The following is a 25,021-nucleotide window of genomic DNA, read 5'->3' on the forward strand; positions in this document are numbered from 1 at the left end:
GAGGCGTGGCCTTCATGTGGGGTGGTTTGCAACACTATATTAGATATATAAGTCATACAAGGTTTATGCAGCATTATTTATACACACTAAATTCATGACATTCAGGAACTTTAGACTAACAAAAAAGTCCAAAACGGTATTTATTTATTAATTTATTTAACCCCTCCAGACCCTGAATAATTTCTGGTCAAAAAATTTCACAGAGAAAACGTATGAAAGATTTGTTTATAATCATCAAAATTATTGTCTCATCATAACTTGGCACAAAAAAGCCACGAATTTATGAAATTTGGTCAGGTTTATGTGTTAGCATGCAACAAATGTTCTGCACTATGTTACAGAATCGACGTAAAACCGGGTAAAAGAAACAGACCCGTTGCTAATAGAGACTAAGGTAAAAAGGCCAGCAGTACTGACTTTGAAGGCTCTGGGCAGATTAGATTGACATGGCAGCACATAGAGGCTGAAATCTGATTGGACAAATATGTTAACATCCACATACACGTACTGGAAGCAGAGCAGCCAAGAAAAACACTACCAAATAAAAAGAATAAACTGTTGGGAATAAATTAATACAGTTTCATGAAACAAATATTAGAATTTAGGTCATAAATGTAAGTCAGTGCTTCTGCTGGCCAGCAGAAAAAGCTTTGCTGGCCCTGACCACCTGCCGCTGTGGTACACATAACAAATCTACTTCATGATGGACTTCCAAACCAATTCTTAACCCTTCTTCACTCTTCAAAGACATCTGTAGTCCTAAACCTTGCCTAATATAATCCAAAACCCAGCTCTCGGTCCTGTGGGACTACATATCCACCCATTAAACACTAACATGTTCCTTTTTACTTCATTATATAATGAAAGAAAAACGTTATAAATCGTGTATTGAGCTTTAACGCACCTCTTACAGGGTCTGAAGGGGTTAAAAAAAACATCTACTAATTGATAACTACAAAAGATTTTTAGGTCAATGATGTAAATATATATATTTTTTTCATAACGCACGTGTAAAGTTCTCCATTTCAAACGTTTTAATCAACGGTCACACGCCAGCAGCGCTCATCAATACAGCAATACGCAATCCGCCTGTGAAGTGTTCGGGCTAATGTTTTGTGTCCGTGTGCCGTCTGTGGTGCTGTTTCTAATGTCTCTAACTTACGTTCATGATCGTTGAACACGGCAGCTTCACAACAGAGTAATCCTGGAGTGCAGGAGTGTGAGATTTCAGAGTAAAGATTAAGACAGAAGTCTATAAGAAAATATAATCTAACGGTCCGAATGAATCATTTGAATGGATTTCACATGCTATAAAGTCAACTCCAGAATTCAATGGCACCTGAAAATCAGCACAAAGGACCCAGGATTTGTTTAGTAGCATCTAAGAAAAGATTGTTGGATTGTTCTTTCTGGTTCATCTGGGTCACTTTAGCTGCATTACTCAAGTGGAATTGGCCCAGATCGCATTTTATTTCATGACAAAACCACAGTACAATTTTGTAAAATGGTGCATGGAATGAGATCGAAAAAGAAAACGGTCTTAAATTCCACACTATTTGATCAAAAGTATTGGGAACACCCGATTCTTTTAACCATATGTGGTTGTTCCTCAAACTGTTTGCACAAAGATGGAGGTGCACAATTGTAAAGGACTTATTTGGATTTTGTAGAATCAAATTTTCCCTTCACTTGAACTAGGAGACCCAAAACTGTTCCACCGTGACAATGTCCCTGTTCACAAATCCAGCTCCATGAAGATATGCTTTACATGGTTTGGATGATGTGGAAGATCTTGAGTGGCCCGCTTTAAAGCTCGGACTTCCGACCTGAGTAAACACCTCTGTTACAAAATATTGGAGTGGAAAATATTGTTAAGGATCCAGCAGGTCTTTGTGCTTGTTGTGCTGCACGGTGCCTGTAATTGATAATGGAGTTGACTGAACGTATTCAGAACATTCAACATAAAAGTATACATTTTATGAACCTTTTGTATGTGGTTCATTCAGCAAGGAAGAATCAAGTCAAGGGTTTTGGGGAAACATATCTATAGGAAGCATATATTGAAAATCTTATCGTTCTTTTTACCAAATTCGGAGTTCAGTTAAAGCAGTGGTTCTCAAGTGGTTCTGTCCACCGTAACCACGAAAAAATGCTAAGTGCTAACCAATAACATCAAATTGCATCAAGGTCAAAAATAAAAGTGTAGTTATCGCTTTACCTTACTGTCACTTTGCAGTCTGTGCAAAACAGAGCAAATGCATATGGCAAGTCAATAAGAAGAATTACATAATTTCAGCTTGTGCTTTGTGAGATAACTGTCAAGAATCTTGAAGACTTCATCCGCTGTGGCTCTAGATTAGAAATACAGCGAACAGGCATAACATTATGACCACCTGCCTAATATTGTGTTGGTCCCCCTTTTGCTGCCAAAACAGTCCTGATCCATCAAACATCAACATCATGAACTTCTTTAGCAGTTTGAGCTACAGGAGCTCGTCCGTTGGATCGGACCACACGGTCCAGCTTTCGCTCCCATTCGTTCACCACTGTTCCTTCCTTGGACCCAGTCGTCTAGTCATCACAATTGAACCCTTGTCAAACTCGCAAAATCCTTTCGCTTGCCCATTTTTCCTGCTTCTAACACGTCAACTTCGAGAACAAAATGTTCACTTGCCATGATGAAGAGATCATAATGTTATAATGTTATAATGTTATGCCTGATCAGTGTGATAGAAAAAAGCATTAATAAATATTAATGAAAAAAACGTATAAAGCCTTACCTGCCATATCAATATTTCTCACTTGGAGAACCACTGAGTTAAGAACAAAACGATGAGAAAACGAACGCCGGTTCCTGAACCCAGTCCTCAAGCTTTCCCAGTGTTTTGAATTTTGATATTCCAGTGTGTTCAGTTCCCTCATGTAATTTCACTACGTTAGTGTATTTATAAATGCACAGTTTGTGTTTCCACCTCCTGGAGTTCGGAAGTGCGAGCGTGCACTACAGCAGCACCGACACTGAGCTCACACTGTATCAGTAAATGTACACGCTGTTACCAAACCGTCACACGTTCACATGCTCATCACGTCCCGCCAGGCGTCCCACTCCTGACTCACCACGTCGTCCTCATCAGTGTAAACACGTCCAAACCGTCCGATTCGCAGATTCACCATGCAGCTATTTTAGACTTTAAAAAAAAACACATATTGGACTTGTTAGACTGAACGATTCAGACTTTACGACATCGAGGCAGACATTTTTTTCTGTTTGTTTCCAAATAGAGGCGATGAACCGAGACACGGTCTGAATTTTAGTGCACCAGACGCTATGAGCCTAATATAAAGAGCAGCTATATAACCACAAGTTTAGCATCGGGCAAATGACATGGGAAAAAGTTACGTCTCAATGGAAAATGTAGTTTACCTGGCACACTTAGCTATAAATAGTTTGCTAATAAGGTTCACTACAAACTTTACCTGTTAGCTACATTCTAGCGTAATCAGGTCTTGGCTAATCATCTACATTTACACTAAGGTAGAAATTGTGTTTGTAATTGGCTGAGTGATTATTATTATAAGTTTTCTCCTGGTTCTAGAAGTTTGCTCACTGAAGTTCAGCTTTTGTTTTGTAGCACTTATTTAGAAGAAAGAAAAAAATCCAGACTTTATATTGTATAGAAAATGAACAGAAGATGGTTTTCTCACTCACTAAAACCAGATGTTAATGTTAATTGAGATTTCTGCTATCCAAAGCTACACTATACGGAAAAAAGTATTGGGACACTTGACTTTTCCAGCCAGATGTTTTTCTGCCCCAAACTGTTACACAAATTTGGAGGCACACAATTGTATAGAATATTTTTCGATGCTGTAGCATGAAATTTTTCCTTCACTTGAACTATGACACAAAGCCCAGCTCCATGAAGATCTGCTTTACATGGGTTGGAGAGGAAGATCTCCTGCTATAGAGCTATTACACCCTATTGAACACCTTGGTTGAATGTGAACGCTGACTGCACTTTAGGCCTCCTCACCTCACCTACTTCACTACCTTGACTTGACTTGACTTGACTTGACTTGACTTGACTTGACTTGACTTGACTACCTGAATTTACTAACACGCATTTTGCTGAATGGGCACAAATCTCCACAAGCACACTCCAAAATCTAGTGGAACATCTTCCTGGAAAAGTTTATTGTAACAGGAAATGGGAACTAAATGTGGAACAGGATGTTCAAAAAGCACATTTTATGGTCAGGTGTTCACAATCTTTTGGCTGTATTGTTGTTTTTTTTAGCGATACTCCATGAACGCATTTTGATAGTGAAATCACATTCCTCTCTTCATCACCCCTAAAGACTGTAGCTCTTATTTAACACACACATTTCCACACACTCATGATGTCAGAGCCGCTGGTTTTTTTTTTTCTTCAGTTGTATTTTGCACTGCATTGAATTATAAAGTCGAATTTAAAGGTTTGTGTATAAAAAAATACTTTTTTTTTAACTTCACCTCGACGTCACGCTCAAACAAATGTCATTACCACAGATTTCGTTGCGAGTCTCTGACGTTTCTACATTCAGTCTGGTCCTGAAAAAAGAGCGCTTTATTTCTATGCACATTTTTATTTTATTTTTTGTTTTGTTGTTATTATTGCTTTGTAATTTATAATGTTTTTTTTAACAGGCAATGACAGAATTTTTTTCACAGTTTTTTTTATTACACATTTTTTTAAACAGCACTATTTGTTTGATTTTAAAAAAAGATAAAAAAAAGAGAGAATATATATATATATATATATATATATATATATATATATATATATATATATATATATATATATATATAAAATACTGAGATGTTATGTTACTAATGTATTTCAGCAATGTGCTGTGTTCAACTCTGCACCTTCGCCAGTATTGCAGTAAAAGGGAAGTTTTTATTATTATTTCAATGTCGTTGTTGCTCATTGGGATTGACATCTACCACGTTTCAACGCGGTTCGATTACGGGAACAGTTTAAGAACAAACACTAGTACTTTAGAACAAAGCACAAATTAACCTATGTGTCCGGTTGTGACGATTTTAATAATTATTTTTTATGGTTTCCGATTTTCGAGCAGGACATTTCTACTCCAGCTTTTTAGCCAAAATGTTATGAGGATTAGAGTTAGGAAAGTATTACTGATGTTGGCAAAATATCGACGTTTCAACGGATGAATAATTTGTAAATATTGTTTACAAGACCATGTGTTTATTAGAACGACCTTATTTTTGGTAAAACTCTGTACATATCTGGAATTTTTTTCCTGTTTGTGTGAAGAAGAAAAAAAATCAAAAACTACAAACTTCTGTATTTGTACCTATTTTGTAAAGAAATAAATGAGCTGTTTACTAAACAAAACACCTGCTTTGAGTGCTGCGTTCCTGATTGCTTGAAGAGTGAAGAGTCGAGTACAAACAGCAGGGACATGTCCTTCAGGTCTGTAAACGTGTGTCCTGCTCCCGCAACGTGTGTGTCCCTTACGCGACCTCAACTTATAAACAACTTTTAAACAAAACATTACAACTAGTGGGATCTGCGAGATTGGCAGGCCTTGCGCTTTATATGATTGGCCACCCACGACAAAGACGAAACCGCCCACTCTTATGAGATTTTCATTGGGTCCTGCGGGACCTGTGGGATCCCAATCCCAATGCAGCGCTCTGTTAGTGAGCAGGAAGTTGGGGATCAAGCCCCGGTATCACCAAGCTGTCACTCTTGGGGCCCTTGAGCAAGGCCCTTAACTCTCTGTGCTCCAGGGGCACTGTATCATGGCTGACCCTGCGCGCTGACTTCAGCTTCTTAACATCAAAGAAAGAATTTCACTGTGCTGTAATGTGACCAGTATAAAGCACTTACTTTCTATGGGAGTACTGGCATGATCTAAAAAAATATTTTCAACACTTTACATTACATTTGGGAAGTTAGAGCTCAGTGGTTAAAATGGTGGATTTATGACCAGCCATGAGCTTAAATTCCAGCACCATCAATTGCCGCTGCTGGGCCCTTGAGCAAGGCCCTCAACTCTCAGGTGTATAAATGAGATAACTCTTGACATGATTTGCTTTGGATAAAAGGTGTCTGCCACATAGTTGTAAATGTTTTCGCTTGGTTTGACTCATTTAGAAAAAAATCCTCAGAAGAGGAGGCAAGTGCAGAAATTTGTGTGAACGGAGACGTAGGGACGTGAGCATAAACAAGTGAAAAACAGTCGATGACAAAAAAGCATGAAGGTCAAATATGAGACTTTATATACTGGTGCTCATTATCTGGGAATCAGGTGCAAAGATCTTTGTGCAGTGGCCGATGAGGGGGAAGGAAAGGTGCTTTATACATGTCACTTGTACTTTACAGCACATAAAATTCTTTCTTTGCATATCCCAGTGATGTTAGGAAGCTGGGAACAGGGCATGGGGTCAGCCATGATACAGCACCCCTGAACCACAGACGGTTAAGGGCCCCAAGAGCGGCAGCTTGGTGATACCAGGGCTGGAACTCCAATCTTCTGACCAGTAACCCAGAGCTTTAATCACTGAGCTACCACTTTACTTAGTCCCAATTCTCTCTCAGCATAAAGCTGAAATCTTCAGAGGGGGACCCAAGTGTTTTTTCATCACATTTACAAGCAGTTCTTGGTTTAAACATTAAATATTTTTAACTGTTTAAACAATGAAAGAAATAATCACTAGGGATAAGGCAGTGTTTACAGTATATGGACAAAAGTTTGTGGAGACCTGACCATGAAAATCAAGTGCTTTTTGAACGTCCTACTCCACCTCCATTCTTCTAGGAAGATGGTCCACTAGATTTTGTGGAGATCTGTGCTCATTCAGACACAAGGGTGTGAGTAAAGTCAGGTACTGATGTAGGTGAGGTGAGGAGGCCTGGGGTGCAGTCAGTGTTCACATTCATCCCAAATTCATACAATTGTGTGCCTTTGTGAAGAACCACATATGACTGGGAAATTCAGGTCTCTTGAATATTGCTGGTTGTTTTGATTAGTTCAAAATAATCTGTGCTTCTGCACTAATCATAACGTCAGTGTGTTAAAATGTCTGAAGTGGTTGTCAGGTTGAGCCTTACATTCCTCAATATTATTACTCCATATTTTTTAGTTCCTTGAACTTTCACTGTAGTTACTCAATAATTGATGGAGGTTACTGATTAATATTCTGTAATGGGAGTGGCTCATGATAACCAGAGACGTGGTTCACGATTCAGGCATCACATATTGCGTAAACAGGTGTGATAGACAGAATAACATGATGTAAATGGTCTAATTATTTCACAGTTGGGGCTTTAAAATGAATGACACGATTTAAATGAGTTTGGTTTGGTGCAGGTTCTGCTGCTGCAATGTTCTACAGCATGTGAGAAAAAACAGGAAGAGGAAAATCAATTCCAATTTTTGTTACAGTTTATGAATATGCATTCTGCTGAACTGGACAAAATACAGTGCAGAACTGTGGTGTAGCTTTATACTTTCTGGGTTCTGTGTGTGTGTGTGTGTGTGTGTGTGTGTGTGTGTGTGTGTGTGTGTGTGTGTGTGTGTGTATATATGAACTCAAGGGGTCCTGTAGGTGGGTTATGGTGGTGTGTCACAGTGGGGGTGGAACATCTCCACTGGCATTGCTTCTCTTATAACTTCTGACGCACACACACACACAAACACACACACACACACACACACACACACACACACACACACACACACACACACACACACACACACACACACCACCCTTCGCACATGAAAGGGGTGGTCGATCATTCTGTGTGATGGATGGGATGAGAAGACTGAGTCAACGCTGGATCAGAACAAAGCCTGGCTTGATTAGGCTTCCCTACAGGGGGCAGTACTTTGCTCCAGGCTATCAGATCCAACACACACACACACACACACACACACACACACACACACACACACACACACTCTCTCTCTCTCTCTCTCTCTCTCTCTCTCTCTCTCTCGATCAACTGGCATTTAATCAACAAATGCAGCTCTAAAGCCAACAGATCTGGACTTAATTAAACTAATCAACTTCTTAATGAGTATTTTTCAGATTTAAGTCTAAAACCAGGACACACACACACACACACACACACATGCACACACATTTTTCAAATTCGATGAGGCAAATCGAAACAGGGGTGTATTTTTTTTTTTTTTTATCAAAAAGTGTTTTGGGTAAAAGTAGTGGAGTATGCAAGAAACAGACACACACACACACACACACACACACACACACACACACACACACACAGAGCGAGTGAGAGAGAGAGAGAGAGAGAGAGAGAGAGAGAGAGAGAGAGAGAGAGAGAGAGAGAGAGAGAGAGAGAGAGGAAGATATACAGAGGAGGAAAGAAAGAGGTGGAGCAAACAAGACAAGGGAAAGAGAGATAGACAATCAGACAGTGAGACAGACAGAAAGACATTGAGACAGTTAAAATCTAGTATATATTATATATGGTCACCTGACCATTTACATTTATCTGTTGCTCTTTCTCAAAACAGTTGCCACAAATTTGAAAGCATGGAATTGAAATATATACACTGATCAGCCATAACATTGTGACATTATAACATTGAAGAACACTGATGATCTCCTTATCATGGCACCTGTTAGTGGGTGGATTTATTTATTAGGCAGCAAGTAAACATTTTGTCCTCAACGTTGACGTGTTAGAAGCAGGAAAAATGTGCAAGTTTAAGGATTTGAGCGAGTGCTGACTAATTGTGACGTCTAGACGACTGGGTCAGAGCATCTCCAAAACTGCAGCTCTTGTGGGATGTTCCTGGTCTGCAGTGGTCAGTATCTATCAAAAGTGCTCCAAGGAAGGAACAGTGGTGAACTGGCGACAGGGTCGTGGACGGCCGAGGCTCATCGATGCGCGTGAGGAGCGAAGGCTGATCTGTGTGGTCCGATCCAACAGACGAGATCCTGTAGCTCAAACTGCTGAAGAAGTTTATGCTGGTAATGCTCGATGGGTCAGAACTGTTTTGGCAGCAAAAGGGGACCAACACAATATTAGACAGGTGGTCATAATGTTATGCCTGATCAGTGTGCCCTTCCAGAATAATGATTTCCCTGTGAAAAAGTTGGAGTAGAAGAACCAGAGTGTCCTGCACAATGCTTTGATTTCAACCCCACTCTAATGCTCCTGTAGCTGAATCTAAACGGAAAACCTTCTCAGACTTGAATTTATTCATATAGTAAAAGTCAATTAATTCCAAATAAAATATTTTACACACACACACACACACAATGCAAGTGTCCACAAACCTTTGGCCATATCATACATTTTTGAATAAAATATCCTAATGATATCACACTAACAACCGTTTATATTTTCAGTTTGCCAATCATCATAAAGTGGTCCAGATGAGATCCACATATCCCACACTATCACGGGGGAACGATTCAGTGAAACATTGGCTGATCTTCTGCCATTTTAAAGAGGACCAGGATATATTTTCAGAGTGTGAATCCTGTCAGAAATGTGTTTCCCTTTATTTAAGGCCTCAGTCAGCAGTTAGCTGTGATCTACAAATCCTCAAGCTCAAGCACTTTCAGGTAAAAAGTCAAATGATTGACAGGCGAGTAGAGCCTTGTTCTGATTGGCTGCACGTTGATGATCCACATCTTGTCATTTCTCCTGATTATAGATCGGAGTTTCTCCTCAGGAAACCTTACCCGAATATTACAGAATTAAAAAAAACAACACCACATTTTCCCAGCTGTAGGTTTTAAGCTCTTTGAGTGCATTAGGATCTTGAGAAGCGAACGCATTGTTACTCATCCAAACCTGTGAAAAGAGTGAGGAATTCAGCTACCACACACTACCTTGAAAGAAAGAAATTTAATACACCGTATTTAATAACCACAACAATAATGTAATGTATTCACGATTAATGAGCTACTGGCACTCGGGTTGCGTTCACTATGGTCCATGGTGCGCTATGCTAGCTCTGCATGGGGTTTCCTGTTCCCTGGAATCGCCAGCAGGCACGGCTCAAAGCTGAGCCCTGTGTCCGTCTAAGTGCAGATGTATGTACTGAAGTACTCGAGCTGGTACGCTCGACTGTTTCAGTGGGTCTGAATGGACTAGGATCATGAAAAAGTTCGAGATGAATATCAACTACTCCAACATTGCTTTTCTGAACACACGCTGGCGTATGCTGCAGATGAATGTTCAGCGATATGTTGTGAGAGTCGTATTACACACAACGAGGCTCTGTGTTACCTGGGCCTGCTGCAGGAAATGAGCTTTAGTAATACTCGTGTTTGCTTGCAGCTCTGTTTAAACAAAACGGCCTTCTCTTGGCTCGGGATTCATTACAGTGCGCGGTGTGTTAACCGCGCCGCCTCGGGCTGCGGGAGTGTTTCAGAGAAGCAGCGACTCGCTTTTCACGTGAGCATGACTCGCGTTCATCCTTCATACAATAAAAGATACATAAAAAAAAAGGACATAAAAACTGTAGCATTGGGGACTGTATACATCATGGTGGCAGACAAATAATAAAGTGTTCTTTTTTTTTTTTTGATTTTATAAACAACAATAACATGAGACAATAGTTTTGTTTTTAGACGGTCTTCTGAGAACAGAGTCTGTTTACTGCACCGTAGCGTTCTCTGTGGTGTTACTGTGGCACTTTGCCGGCGATTAGGGAAGGCGGTGGAAAAAACAGGGCATCCCTGAATACACCTCGCTCGCTTCACTGACGGAAGGGAGGGAGCTTGTGGGAGAAACCGGATTTTTATTGGCCGGATGGAGTGCCATTATTCAGAGTGAGGATCTGCCTGTGCTGTGTTTTCCGGTTCTTTGGGGTTGTTCTTGTGTGTTTTGTGTTACATTCCGTTTCGGGTACCAGGCGGACATCTGTAAATGTGTATATATGTTTATGTTTATGTGTCTGTGTGTGTATGTGTAAGTCTTAGGGTCTCAGGGCAGATCAGTCTGTGTCAGTGATATGAGCGAGCGTCTCTAGTCCAGCGGCTCCTGTTTTATCCTGAGGGGCGTGTTCATGTTTTGGCTCCGCCTGTCCTCACGACACAAGACGTACTCGCTGAACTGGGAGGAATCGACTCCGCCCCCGCACGACGCCGCTACGCTGAAGCCCTTCTGGAACAAACGCTCCAGCACCTGCAGGGAAGAGAGGGTAAACAAAAACAAAAAACAAATAAGTTATAGATAGAAATTTATATGACACCATCATAATTGGAAAAGTCGAGACATGGCCTAGCCTACCCAGGAGTCTTAAAGAATGGTGGTAAGTATGGTGGTAGTGTACTGTAATTTGGTACTAATTCGTTGATTTAACAAATCACAGTAGATAATTTAGCAAAACAGAGAAATTTACAGTACTGTACTGTATAAAGTTTACAGTATATATGTATGTGGCATCAATTTGTTTCAGTGTCTGGCAACGTAGATAAAAAGAAGAGAGACAAGAGCTAACATTGCGCTTTGAAACACCAAAACCAGAAAGAAATCGGCGCTCTAAAAGTAAGACGTCTCAATGCGCACATCCTGGCAGCATCACAACGTATCGTATGGAAGTTAAAATGCCGCCCGGAAATTTTAACATTCATCAACGTAAAATCGAAAAATCGTAAGTCAGATCATTGGGACTCTGGGACTACCTGTGCTTTTTTGACAAAGTCAATGTCCAATGTAAAACAACAGATCCTCACATATAACCCTAATACTGTATGAAGTTACTGGAAGGAATACAGAGTTTTTCCCAGCTGACTGACCCTTGTGGCCCTCTTCAACTTGTTCTAGAATTTTCTACAGGGACAACGAGAACCATGCAATCGAGTTTCGGGCCATGAGAGGGAGGATTACAGCCTCTCTGTGGCCATTTATCATGATTAGTCCCTTAGAGTGAAAAACATTACAGCAGAAACTATAGCAGAAATAAGAACCTAAATCCGAACATATGGAAATGTGTTCCCATCGTGGCCTTTCATCCGTTTTCAAACATTCGACGGAAAATACAAATTACTCGAACGCAATGCGGCGGCAAATCGGAGACACTGTGGAGCAGAGCGTTCGTGTCCGATGTCATTAATGTTTGGATTAAATTCCTGCCAGCACTTTAAGTGGCTCCGGATAAAAGAATCCACAAAATAAATAAATGTAAATGTTTTGCAGTCTTGTCTTGCTTTTCAAGAACGGCAACCCTGAGTATGCGGCCAAATCTTTCGCTAATTTGATTTACAGCGTGGATGAGAGGAGTCGAGTCAGCATGCAGCCAGATGAGAATGTGAGGTTTGTGAATGATGAAGAATGAACGAGTGGGAGTAAATCCTCCCCCTAATCCCACAGGATCGGATACAGCAGATCAACACATGTATGTGTATTGTTCAGCAGTGGGAGCTTAAATACCACACAATGTTGGCTATTAGACAAAGCAGGAAAGTGAAGAGGGGTTTGGGCTCCAAAAATGTGGAACACACTTGATATATAATATAGTAACCTATTACATTTGCTTTGTTAGTAATCAAACAATAACCAATAATGGAAAGTTTCTAGTATTTTTCACTGACATGATGATTCAGACCCTTTATTTTGTACTTTTGCAGAAGCAGCAGGTTTATCCCTTCGCTAAGCTTTGTACACACTGATTTTTAAAGATTCTTCCATTCTTCATAGCAGATCCTCTCAGATTTGATGGGCAGATAATTGATGGTCTATACTATTGGTGGACAAAGTACACAAAGCATCTAGTCGAGTTAAAGTAGAGATCCTCTTGGTAAAATGTGACTCCGTTAAAAGTAAAAGTGTCCCTTTAAACTTTCACCTAAATAAAAGTAAAAAATGTAAGTATCCAAAGTACTGTGATGTATTATGGCTAGAATGTTCCTATTATAATTTTTAATCGCAAGACTCTTTACTTAATCAACTCAGTTTATGTGAAAAGGTTCACAGCAATCTATTAATAAAATGATATTAATGAGTCAAACACTGATTAAAATCTATTATAATGATCATGAGCCCAAAACCTCTTTTTAACGTTCGAGTCAGGAGTTTCTTCATCATTTATTCCTCCCGAATCTTCTGCTTGCTGATGATCTGATGCTCTGATGCTGAACTTGGTAATAAGTAGATACACCAAGCGCCAATCGAAACAAGTTTAAAACAGAGTGAGCGCACGACCCTGATTGGTGGATCGCTGTGTGTTTGGGCAGTTAAGTTTTAATCCTCATAAATAAAAATGAACGACTGATTTCGCAAAATGTACTGAAAAGTAAGATATTAGACTTTGAAATGTAGTGAAGTTAAAGTAAAATTTTCCCCAAATGGAAATACTTCAGTAAAGTACAGATACATTATACAGATACTACTTAGGTACTGTAACGAAATACATTTACTTTCTTTACTGTCCAGCACTGGTCTATACACACATATTCTCTGTAATTAAAGGCTAGACATTGTCTAGACAATTCAAGGACCTGTCCAGAAGCCATTGTGTTACCAGATTGCATCAGGTTGTTGTCATGCTGCAAGGTGTAACATTCAGGTTTTTTTCTCGCCGTATTAGACTATACTTTATACTCATCTTCCAACATTTTTGACCAATTTCCCGATCTCATGCAGTACAATGCCAGGTAGTTGAGAAATGCCTGTGTTTTGCCAGACATCAGCACGTGAAGTTCAGTGTAGTTAAACAACTTCAAATTTGGTCTCATTAAACCAATACAGAATTCCTACTAAACTGCCAACTAAACTCAAAACGGCTTCTCTCTAGACACTGTACCATAAAGGCCAGATTGATGGATCACCTCTGGGATTGTTCTATTTCCAAGCAGGTTCTCCCATTTCTGTGAAGAACTTTCAAAGCTCTATTTTGGTTTTAATTAAGCTCCCTGACCAAAGACCTGATTTTGGTGGATCAGCATCTCCAAGAAGTGTCCTTTTGGGTTCCTAACTTCCTCCATGCCAGGATAATAGCATCAACTCTGCTCCTGGAAGCTTCCAAAACTTTAGAAATAATTGAATACCCTTGCCAAGGTCTAGGTCTTGAATTACTGGGGGCTATGAAGACTGAATGTCATGGCTTGGCTTTGGTGCGACATGGACTGGTAATTGTGGGATCTCTCACACACAAACACACACACACACACACACACACACACACACACACACACACACACACACACACACACACACACACACACACACACACACACACACACACACACAAGGAATGTGCCTTTCTAAATCATATTTAATCAATTGAATTTGCTACAGGTGGCCTCAAGTCAAGTTCTAGAGACATCTCAGGATAATCAAAGCAAACAGGATTGCCTTCAGCCAGAAGTCTAAATATGAATCTAAATCAAGGATTAGTTTCTGTTTTTTTTTATTTTTTTATTTGATTTTAAATTAACTTGCACAAATTCTGCTTTTTGTTTGGTTGTTTGCATTAGTGTGTGTAGATCAACAGCAAAAAAGTAAATGTATCCATCAGAAACCCACTATAGCACAGACAAATGCCTATCAATGTAATTTTACACTGTTATACCGGCTGAAACTTGGGTTAGGATTTGGAGTGATGTGGTAAATAATTCACTCAGAACATCTACACGGAAAAGTCTCCGACTCAGGCACTGCGTTTCCACTCGAACCGCTAATAGAAAAATGGCTGAGATGGAAATCACAATTTCAAGTCCATTACTATTAGGAGTTTGTTTGTTTATTGTTTTGGCTGTTCAATTCAAAGGTGAGTATGATGAGATGTTATAGCATTTTACAGAGTTTTGATTATGACAGAGTTCATATGGAGTTATATGTTTTGTAAGTATTCTAGTATTTACTTTGGTGATAGATTTTGGGGGATTTTCTGAGGAGACAAGCTCTCTTTTTGATTTTACAGTTTTTCGGTTGCTTTGGAGCGTTTTCACGGATCTTTCTTAATATTTGTGAATCAGCGAGTGCATTTCTCGAAACAATGCATACAAACAGCACTACACAATGGATTTCATACAAAAGCCTGTACTTTTCTCAAAATCCTTAGTCCACCTCATAGAAGTATTTGTGTCAATGAACATCTCAATGCCATCAGAATAACAAGTCCTTCTGTCATTGTTTACAAACAAGATTGTTAAAATGTTTAATTCGTGACGGCGAACGGTTTCAGTATTTCCTGATATAAACTACGGTTTGGATCACAATGATTGAAAATGCACGAGGATGAATATCTTCTGTACGGCGTTTATGAAACAGTACACATATTTATTTGGTTGCATGTTTGATTCGTACTTTTTTTTCTGTACTGAAATGGTGTTCAATAATTTCTGGTTGTTTATTTTTAGACAATATAATTTTGTGTTTTGCTCTGTCGCATTTGAAAGTTCACGAGATTCACCTTTGACCTGTTTTAGAGAACTAGTTGATCATTGGTTGGTCTGATGCCGTAAACTCGCCTTTATTAGGGAAATTTAAGATTCAGCTGCACAATTCATCAATTGAAGGGTTAAGCTCTTTTCAGGTGAAACCAGTATAATATATTTTGATCAACATGATTTAAACAACTGATAATGTCGGTACCAGCAGACACTTGTACACAATCAATTAAATGAATGTAAAAAAGCATTAGCAATTTAATCGAAGCAACAATGATTATGATGTGCGACAGTGACTAAAGGATGTGGAGGTTGAACAAGTAGCTTTAAAAATGTAATTTCTGATCGGAGAAACGCTCCAAAGCAACTGAGAAAAGCTGGAAAGTTAAGCTCTGCTCTCCGTGTTTCTTTTCTGTGAAGATTCTTTGCTCTTTCTGCTATTCTTTCTTCCCTCTCACACACACACACACACACACACACACACACACACACACACACACACACACACACACACACACACACACAGTCTCTCTCGATCTTGCTGACAGAGACACACTCTCTCTCCTCCGCAGCAGACGGTTTATGCTGCGTTTAAATAGAGCAGTAATGATCCAACCTGTCCAAGCATCCTGCTCTCGCAAATCTACACGCACACACAAGGACCAGTAACCGTTTTACACACATGTACACACTCAGTGTTGATTACTCCGGCGAACAAATCTGCCTAATTGTTTTTATTGCGTCTGGTACGGGAAACAATTGGAGTCGAGCAGAGACGAAGGCATGCTACTTCAAAACCAATGACGGAACACACAATGCAGACGAGCAACGCGGGACACAGTCGTGTGCAGTAGGGGTGGGTCATTTTGAACGAGTCTTTGATGTGACTCAGAAGAACGAGTCATCTCAAAAAGTGATTCCTTCATTTTCTACTGAACGCACATGTGCAAAGCATCACAAAATCTCTGTAGGTTATTTACAGGAAACAGAAGTGAGTAGTTTAACTTTTGACACGTTTTTTTAAATCACGTGACTCCCATAGATGGTATAAAGGTGATTAAAGGACTGAAAAAACGAAATGAACTAAAAGACTCGGAAAAGGATGTGTTCATTTTTATGAAAGAGGTTTAAAGAACCAAGTCATTAATCATCATATTCTAGTCTATGGATGTACAGTAAATCTCAGATAAGGACTACATTCGCAGTATAACATCGTGACAAATGGAAGTCTCAGACGGTGTTCTAGAATATATATATTACAGTTTTTCTCAGTTGCTTTGGAGCGTTTCTCAGATCAGTAATGAAATTCTCAAAACGACTTGTTCAACCTCCATGTCTTTTAGTCACTTGTGCACATCATAAAAAACATTTTCTTGTTGCTTTGATTAAATTGCGAATGCTTTTTTACATTAATAAAATCGATTGTGTACGAGTGTCTGCTGTTTCCTACATTATCAGTTGTTTATGTTCATGATGATCAAAATATATTATACTGGTTTCGCATGAATAGTTTTAACCCCGAAAAACATCTCGGCATCAGTTTATTGCGCAAGTCATTAAATGGTTAAACCAGTTATCATCTGTCATCTAACATTTATATTAAACTTTTTTTTTGGTAAATGTTTATTAAATTGATCATTTGTTCAGATGAATCTTGAATGTCACTAATGAAGGCGAGTTTACGGCATCAGATCAACCAATAATCAACCGGTTCTCTAAAACAGGTCAAAGGTGAATCTCGTGAACCTTCAATTGGTGACAGACGGAGCAAAACACACAATTACAACTTCTGAAAATGGATGAACAACAAAGAAACAAACAAAGACTATTAGAGTACAGTAAAAGTGTGAATCCTTTCCGGTCTCTTGCAATCAATATACAAAGAGACTTTTCATTCTGATGGAAATGAGAAGTTAATTCACACAAATACTTACTTTTAACAGATAAACTAAGGATTTTGAGAAAGGTTCAGGCTTTTGCATAAAAATCCACTGTGTTGTGCTGTTTGTACACATTGTTTTGAGAAATGCATGCACTGGTTTGCAAATATTAAGGATTTGAGAAATTCTCTAACGCAACTGAAAAAACTGTAATACAGACAGTTCTCTATGTTGTCATGACAGAACAGTGTTTGTTTACAAAATAAATGTATTATACAAACTAAAACCATGCAATTCATGCAAAAAAATATAATTTTGGAAATAACACAGTGTCCTTGTAGGTACTTAGGGATAGTATAATAAGAATAGTCTGCTTAGTTACACACACACACACACACACACACACACACACACCCCTCACAGCTTCTGTCGTACTATTGTGTGTGTGTGTGTGTGTGTGTGTGTGTGTGTGTGTGTGTGTGTGTGTGGTGGAGGGTGGGGGGGGGACAATACAATATAATGCTTGTTAAGTGAATTTGTGTGTGTATGTGCATGTGTGTGTGTATGTGTGTGTACAGCAAGTACAATGTCATATATATATATATATATATATATATATATATATATATATATATATATATATATATATATATATATATATATATATATATATATATATATATATATAAGATATGTGTGTGTGTGTGTGTGTGTGTGTGTGTGTGTGTGTGTGTGTGTGTGTGTGTGTGTAAAATCCACAACTGGTTAAGTAAAAGTAAGTGTGTGTAGGGAAGAATACACAGCATCGGTAGCAAGTAGAATGTCTCTCGCACACACACACACACACACACACACACACACACACACACACACACACACACACACACACACACACACACACACACGTACACCTACACTCGTACACACAAACACGCGTCTCCCCTTGGCATTTTTTCGGATTAGTGGACTGAGACATGGCCGTAAAGTCGCTTTAATCAGCAGTGCCTTAGCAGCCCAGAAAAAGGTGTGTGTGTGTGTGTGTGTGTGTGTGTGTGTGTGTGTGTGTGTGTGTGTGTGTGTGTGTGTGTGTGTGTTTGTGTCAGAGTCGTCAGGAGGGACATGCTTTCTCTCTCTCTAAGGCTGCGTTCCTGTCATGGTGATGGAGGAAAGATCGCATCCTCACTGATCCCTGTACTCAATCACAGTGATGTATGAAGCTGCTCACACAGTTCCAGCTTTGGGACACTGTCTCAACATATGTTAGTCCATCCTCACTTTTTCTTTATCCTTCGCTTCTTACACTCAATCTCTCTCTCGCTCTGGTCTCTTTCTTCACTTTTTCTGTTCCTCTTACAGATAATTCTCTCAGAGAAATATTATTCTGTCTCTCTCGAGCCGTAGTACTCTTGCTGTTTCTATCTCTCTCTGTCTCTTAATGTCTATCATGATACTGTATGTCTATCTGTGTTCTCTCATTCTCTCATTCTATCTATCTATCTATCTATCTATCTATCTATCTATCTATCTATCTATCTATCTATCTGTCTGTCTGTCTGTCTGTCTGTCTGTCTGTCTGTCTGTCTGTCTGTCTGTCTGTCCGTCCGTCCGTCCGTCCGTCCGTCCGTCCGTCCGTCCGTCCGTCCGTATTGTGGACACCTGACCATATGAATATTATGTGCATTTTGAGCATCACTTTTTACCTCTACTCATCTGGGCAGATGTTTCACTAGATGTTGGAGTGTGCTTGTGGAGATTTGTGCTTTTTCAGCCACAAGGTAAGCAAAATCAGGTACTGATGACGGTGTGGTAAAAAAAAAGTCATTCCGAAAGGTGTTCAATAGGGATTGAAGCTCAACAACAGGAGATCCTCCATAAAGCATATCTTCATGGGGTTGGCACTGTGCACATTGTCATGCTGGAACAGGTTTTGGGTCCCCTAGTTGAAGTGAAGAGATAATTTATTGCTACAGCACCCAAAGACCACCCACTTAAAATGACATTTTCATAGTATTTCATAGTATTCAGTATAGTATGCAGTGGGCTTTTATTTATTTTGTTCAAAATAACTACCAGAACTAAGCATCCTGGATCATAGCTGAAAATACACTATGATGTACAAAAGTATTAGTACACCGGACTTTTCCAGCCATATGTGATATATATTCGAAAAGAATAAACTGATTTCATTACGCAATATTTTATTAAGGAAAGTAATACAAAACTCCAGTATTAGTATAAGTATTATTCTCACATCAACTTAGATACATCCTCTTTCAAATAGTCACTGACTCCTTCCATGACGATGCTTAAGAACCGAAGCAATGAGTCATGATATCGGTTCATTCTTTTTGACCAACCCTGTAAAACTTTCTTTCGGCTTCTCCCTTTAGGGGTCGCCACAGCAGATCATCCGCATATTTGATGCGCAATCCTAAAGGCTGGGGTAGGTTTCCTGACCAGGGATCGAACCCGAGCCGCAGCAGTGAGAGCGCTTTTTTGACCAACCCTGTATATTCCCCTAATTCAGAGGCACATGGTTGAATAGGACGTTTATGGAAGCGGTAGCATTACATTTTAGCAGACCCAAACTAGCAGACCCAAACATGTTACAGCATGGCAACACCACTGTGCACAAACTCCCTGAAGATCTGGCAACACCACTGTGCACAAACTCCCTGAAGATCTGCTTTACATGGGTTAAATTGGGAAGCAGTAGGGAAGACACAGCACAGTGTTTAAGATGTTGGACTTCTGATCAGAAGGTCATGAGTTGGAATACCAGCACCACCAAGTTGCCACAGTTAGACCCTTAAGCAGGGCCCTTAACCCTTAAGTGTTTGGTTGTATGAAATGATAAGTTGATATGAATAAGGCTGTAAATGTAACTGTAATGTAAATGAGTGTAAGCTCTCCTGCTATAGAGCTCAGGCCTTTTTACTTCACCTAAATCACTACCTGACTTCACTTTCATCCCTGTGTCTGGTTGAGCACAAATCTTTGTGGATTTATTTAACAGCAAATGGGGAATACATGTGGAATGGGATTTCCAAAAAGCAAATACAAATCTAAAGGTCAGGTGTCCACAGACTTTTGTGTGTATTGTGTATTTGCCAATATTGGTTTCTTTCACAGAAAAGTTTTAATCCATAAATGTAATGAATATTTTATTATGAAAAGTATCGAATTATTTAAGGGCCCAAAAGTATGATCTGCAAACAATTTTAGAAACGACTGTCAGAGTGTTTGTCATCTGTGACACTGTGTGTGTGTGTGTGTGTGTGTGTGTGTGTGTGTTCTGTCATTAATGTGAATGGTGTAAAACCTCCACCTCGTCCTTCTAAGGAAAACTCAGAGACAAAGCGAGAAATGTTTGTTAGCTGATGTGGCCAATTAATTCTGTTACTCCCCATTTAAAAACCCATAAAAGGAGTGTGAAGTGGTTTAGGCTGTTTGAGAAATTGTAAGTATGGCATTAAAAAATGCAATACGTGTGTTTGAGTAGCTCGGGGCCGTGTGGTGCTAGAGTCTTTCTAAAACTGAGACGAGTGAGGGCTTTAAACGGAGGGGTGTGTAAATTATGCATACCGTTTTTTTCTTTACTGGTTCTGTTCTTTCATTCTGTCTGTTTTTTTTAGAAGTACAAAAAAAACATGTCTGTGAAGGAAAACAAGCATTTTGTGCACTGTATGTTTCCTTGGTCCTATACAAGTGTGTGTGTGGGGGGTGTGTGTCTGTTGGGAAGGATGTGTGTGTGTTTGTCGCTAATCTGACGACTTTCCCTGGAGGTGTCCATCTCTCAGTCTTGCACTGAAAACAGTCAAGAGCTGATCGAGGCAAGGATGGATGGCTGAAGGGTGTGTGTGTGTGTGTGTGTGTGTGTGTGTGTGTGTGTGTGTGTGTGTGTGTGTGTGTGTGTGTGCGTGTGTGTGTGTGCGTATGGTGTCTCTAGTACATGAATGTTGTAGTAATGCAGTTTGCAGACACACCATATGTTGCTGTATGTCTTCGGTTTGTAATCAGTCCAACACCACTCACACACACACACACACACACACACACACACACACACACGCACACACACACTCACACACACACACACACGCACACACACACACACACACACACACACACACACACACACACACACACACACACACACACACACACACACACCTAACCTGCACATTTCCAGCTTTTCAAGAAACCAAGGGTTTCCTAAATCTCACAGAGTTTCTTTAGATCCAGACCTACACGTTATTGCATTTCTGAAGTCTGAATGTCACTAGGACTAAAATTCTATCTAAATTCACTCTACTGCATTTGAAGCTGTGGTGCCAAACGCAAATGCACATAATAAATGATAGAGATTTCCACAGGAATTAATTCTTTACAGACACAAATGCAAAATACCTGACAAATGGACGAGACAAACATACAACTGATAAACAAAGACAGGTAACTAGAAATGCTGATATCACCCAGATATGAGCAGGACAGAAATGACATTGTGGTGCTCATTGTTTCTCAAAAGTTGCTCATTTACACTGAAATGTCTGAAAACATCAAAATACAAGGTTTAATGATGAATAAACAGCCCATTTTGTTTAATACATTTGAAATTGTAGCTGTAGCCACGTTTGTGCTTTTGTAGGAACGTTAATATTCCTCGCATCGAGCGAAACGAATGCGCCTAAACAATAATAAAACACCTGAGAAAGCAGGTGTCTGCTGTACAGACCTAACAGACTTTATCCCAGGAGCACAAACGCTGCTCAGACATGCCACCTGCCTCTCGAGCCTCCTCCCGTATGGACCGTATGATGCGTGGCAGCAACATCACGCGTGGTGCGTGTTGTGAAACTCGTCAGTGGTACAGCACGTGTTTGGTTGTGTGTAAAGACTAGGCGTGGACGAGGTGGTGGCGCTGTGATACCTGTACAGAGTTGAGCCTGCAGTAGCCGTTTAGAGGGAAGCGGATGACGTGGGTGGGGTCCTGGTTCCAGCCGGCGTTGACCGAGTTGCACATGACGTCTCCTGTCTCGGGAAAGATCTCCTCAATGAGGATCTTCTCCCCGCTGAGCGCGATTCTCTCGCCGAGGTCAGGCGTCACGCGCACAACCAGACACTCGCATGGCTGAGCTGAGCGCCGCTGATCGCGCTCCTGCTTCCAGCGCTCCAGCTCCTTCAGCATGGGGGTAAGCTGGTAATACCGTGCCTCCTCATACAGCAGGTTAAAGTCCTGCAAAGACAGAGAGAGAGGGGAACAAGAGGAACAGATATAACAAAAAAGGAGCACTGATTTTTATCCAAAACTGATTTTAATCCAAAACATCTTTGCTTGCTTTTTTGATGGATGCCAACATGCCTATGTGAATCTGGTCTAATGCTGCGCTCTGCATTCCTGAATCCCAGACATGTGGCCCCCTCCCACATCCCCCTGTCTATCCTCAGGGCATTTAGCCAGGAGTGATTTGCCCCTCCTGCTCCTGTCTTTAATTTCCCATGAGTCCAGATAGCAGCATTCCCATGCATTGTCTATGAGCAATGCTTAGGTCTGACACAAACAAACGATCCAGCGAGGAAATAGAAGGCAAATAAAGAAAGATTTAGAGTGGCATATTGAAAAAAAGGGTTTAAAACTTCCATTTCATTTATTCCTTTTTCTTTTTTGTTATATGTGATATGTTGCGTTTCTCTATTAATTTATTAATATTGCACAAATAATTGAGTTCGAATCGCGTGGTTCAAGTGAAGGGAAAATCTCATAAATCCTATCATAAAGGCTTTAGGGATCATCATAAAGCTTCCTGGAGAGAATTATGGAATTTTTTTTATAGGACTTATTGTTTGGACATATGCAATGGGTAAAAATTTATTTTGTCCAAAAAAAAGGGCCCTAACGCTAGTGTTAAAAACACACTATATGTACAAAAGTATTGGGACACCAGCCGTATGTGGTTCCTCCACAAATTGTTCAAGTTGGAGGTAACTTTGGATGTGGTAGCATTACATTTTTCCTTCACTGTTCCAGCATCAATGAATATATGGGTTGGATTGGAAGATCTTGAGTGGCCTGCTATCGAGCTCTAAACCCCATTGAACACATCTGGCATGAATGCGAACGCTGACTGCCTCCTCACCTTATCTTCATCAGTACCTGACTTTACTAACACCCTTGTGGCCGAATGAGCACTAATCTCTTCATATCTAGTGAAACATCTTCCCAGAAGAGTGGAGGTTATTATAACAGCAAATGGAGACTAAATGTGGAATGGGATTTTCGAAACGCAAACACTAATCTTATGGTCTAAAAGGTGTCCACGAACTTATAGACATTTTAGTAGTTGCATTTCTCTGAATTAAAATGTAAATAAATTAATTTATTGTTATTGTCTCATTTAATGGCATTTTGCTGATCCAGACTCTATAAGAGGTTACATCTAAATTAAATTACATCCTAATCCAGAAATACGTATAATGCCCTAACTTAAACAACTGAGCAGTTGAGGTTTAAGGGTCTTGTTTAAAGACCCAGTAGGATTTGAACCTTCCAATCAAAAGTCCATTATCTACTGATCCAAATAGTTTAGTGTCAAAAGATTTCTAACTACTCCACAGTACGGATCGCAAGATTCACATCTGTGCATCGGCCTAAAATTTTATGATGTGATGCATCGATTTAAAAAGTGTGCATCGGATAGATGCACACTTTAGAGAGAAGATGCACATAGAGAGAAGATGCACTGTTTAATCTGCTGAGGCTAATGTACACTGTTCAATAAACCCAGTGTTGTGACCTCCTGATCTCCTTGTCAGTGTCCTAAATGCAAAAACCGATCGGCAGAACAAAGACAACAACCCACGATTGTACCATACTTTATAAAGAATAAATATAATTATTAGTAGATGCGCTATACTTGTTATTGTATAAAAACTGACCAATCATTTGTGACCAATATTTTTTATGTAGATTGATTTCTCCTCGATAAACTGCTTCTCGAGCGCGTTTTCTCAGCACAACTTCTTCAATGTGAATATGACGTATCCACACTATTGAGGCCTGCAACAGACCATGCGTTAGAAGTCAGAAGGCTCTTAAGTAAATTCATGATTTGCTGTCTGTCTGAACCAAAGAAATAAAAGTGTGAAATATCTTTACCATATTGCTTAGCATCATATATTTTCTATTGAATCGTATTGCATCGGTAGCTACTTCATGTGTATCTTTAATGTATTTTATCTTTGGCTATGCATCGAGATATGATTTGCATTGGTCTCAGTTTTTGAGCTGCACATCCCAAGTCCGCAGCTAATGAGATTGTAGATGCTGTTTCACTTTGCTTTCTAGTCAGGCAGTGATACTGTAGATTTTAGAAAGTGTCTTTTTGTACGTTTCACTTGAACGACAGCATCAAAGTGCCGGGGTCTATGTTTTTTCCCGTACCCTCTCTTCTTTTTTAGGTTTTGCCTTAATCTACAGCCTCACTATTCTACATAAAATCTGATTTAGGGCCCAAGTAAATCACCTCCTTCCAACACGAACCTCATAACACAGACCAGAGAATGACTCACAAACTTTCATTCAAAGATTCCATTCAGGCAGAGTATTTGCGCTCCATAATAATGAGGCAGCCAGAGATTGAGAGTAAAAGAGAAAGAGTGAGGCAGAGAAAGCAGCAGAAGAATACAGGAGTACACCAAAGGGAGACTGAGAGCCAAAGTGTTATTTTCCAAGAGATCTTCT

At 39.8% G+C, this 25,021-nt stretch overlaps 1 protein-coding gene and 1 long non-coding RNA gene across 6 annotated transcripts in view; both read right to left on the reverse strand.

Moving 5' to 3' along the window:
- Nucleotides 1-2,036: 2,036 nt before the first annotated feature.
- On the reverse strand, nucleotides 2,037-4,768 carry LOC310732201. The gene is made up of 2 exons (XR_014535379.1): nucleotides 4,078-4,768; nucleotides 2,037-4,047 (listed from the first exon to the last, which is right to left on the reverse strand). It is a non-coding gene; the product is annotated as an uncharacterized lncRNA (long non-coding RNA).
- Nucleotides 4,769-9,886: 5,118 nt separating this feature from the next.
- kctd15b (potassium channel tetramerization domain containing 15b) overlaps nucleotides 9,887-25,021 on the reverse strand; it is a 33,622-nt gene continuing 18,487 nt past the window's right edge. For all 5 annotated transcript variants that reach the window (XM_083552494.1, XM_083552493.1, XM_083552492.1 and 2 more), the window contains 2 exons: nucleotides 22,211-22,516; nucleotides 9,887-11,189 (listed from right to left, as the gene is read on the reverse strand). In XM_083552494.1, coding sequence (XP_083408620.1) covers nucleotides 11,031-11,189; nucleotides 22,211-22,516 — 465 coding nt within the window. In that variant the 3' untranslated portion in view covers nucleotides 9,887-11,030. The remainder of the gene's footprint in view (nucleotides 11,190-22,210; nucleotides 22,517-25,021) is intronic.

Source organism: Silurus aristotelis, assembly GCF_946808225.1.
Source record: "Silurus aristotelis genome assembly, chromosome: 10".
Classification (NCBI taxonomy): domain Eukaryota; kingdom Metazoa; phylum Chordata; class Actinopteri; order Siluriformes; family Siluridae; genus Silurus; species Silurus aristotelis.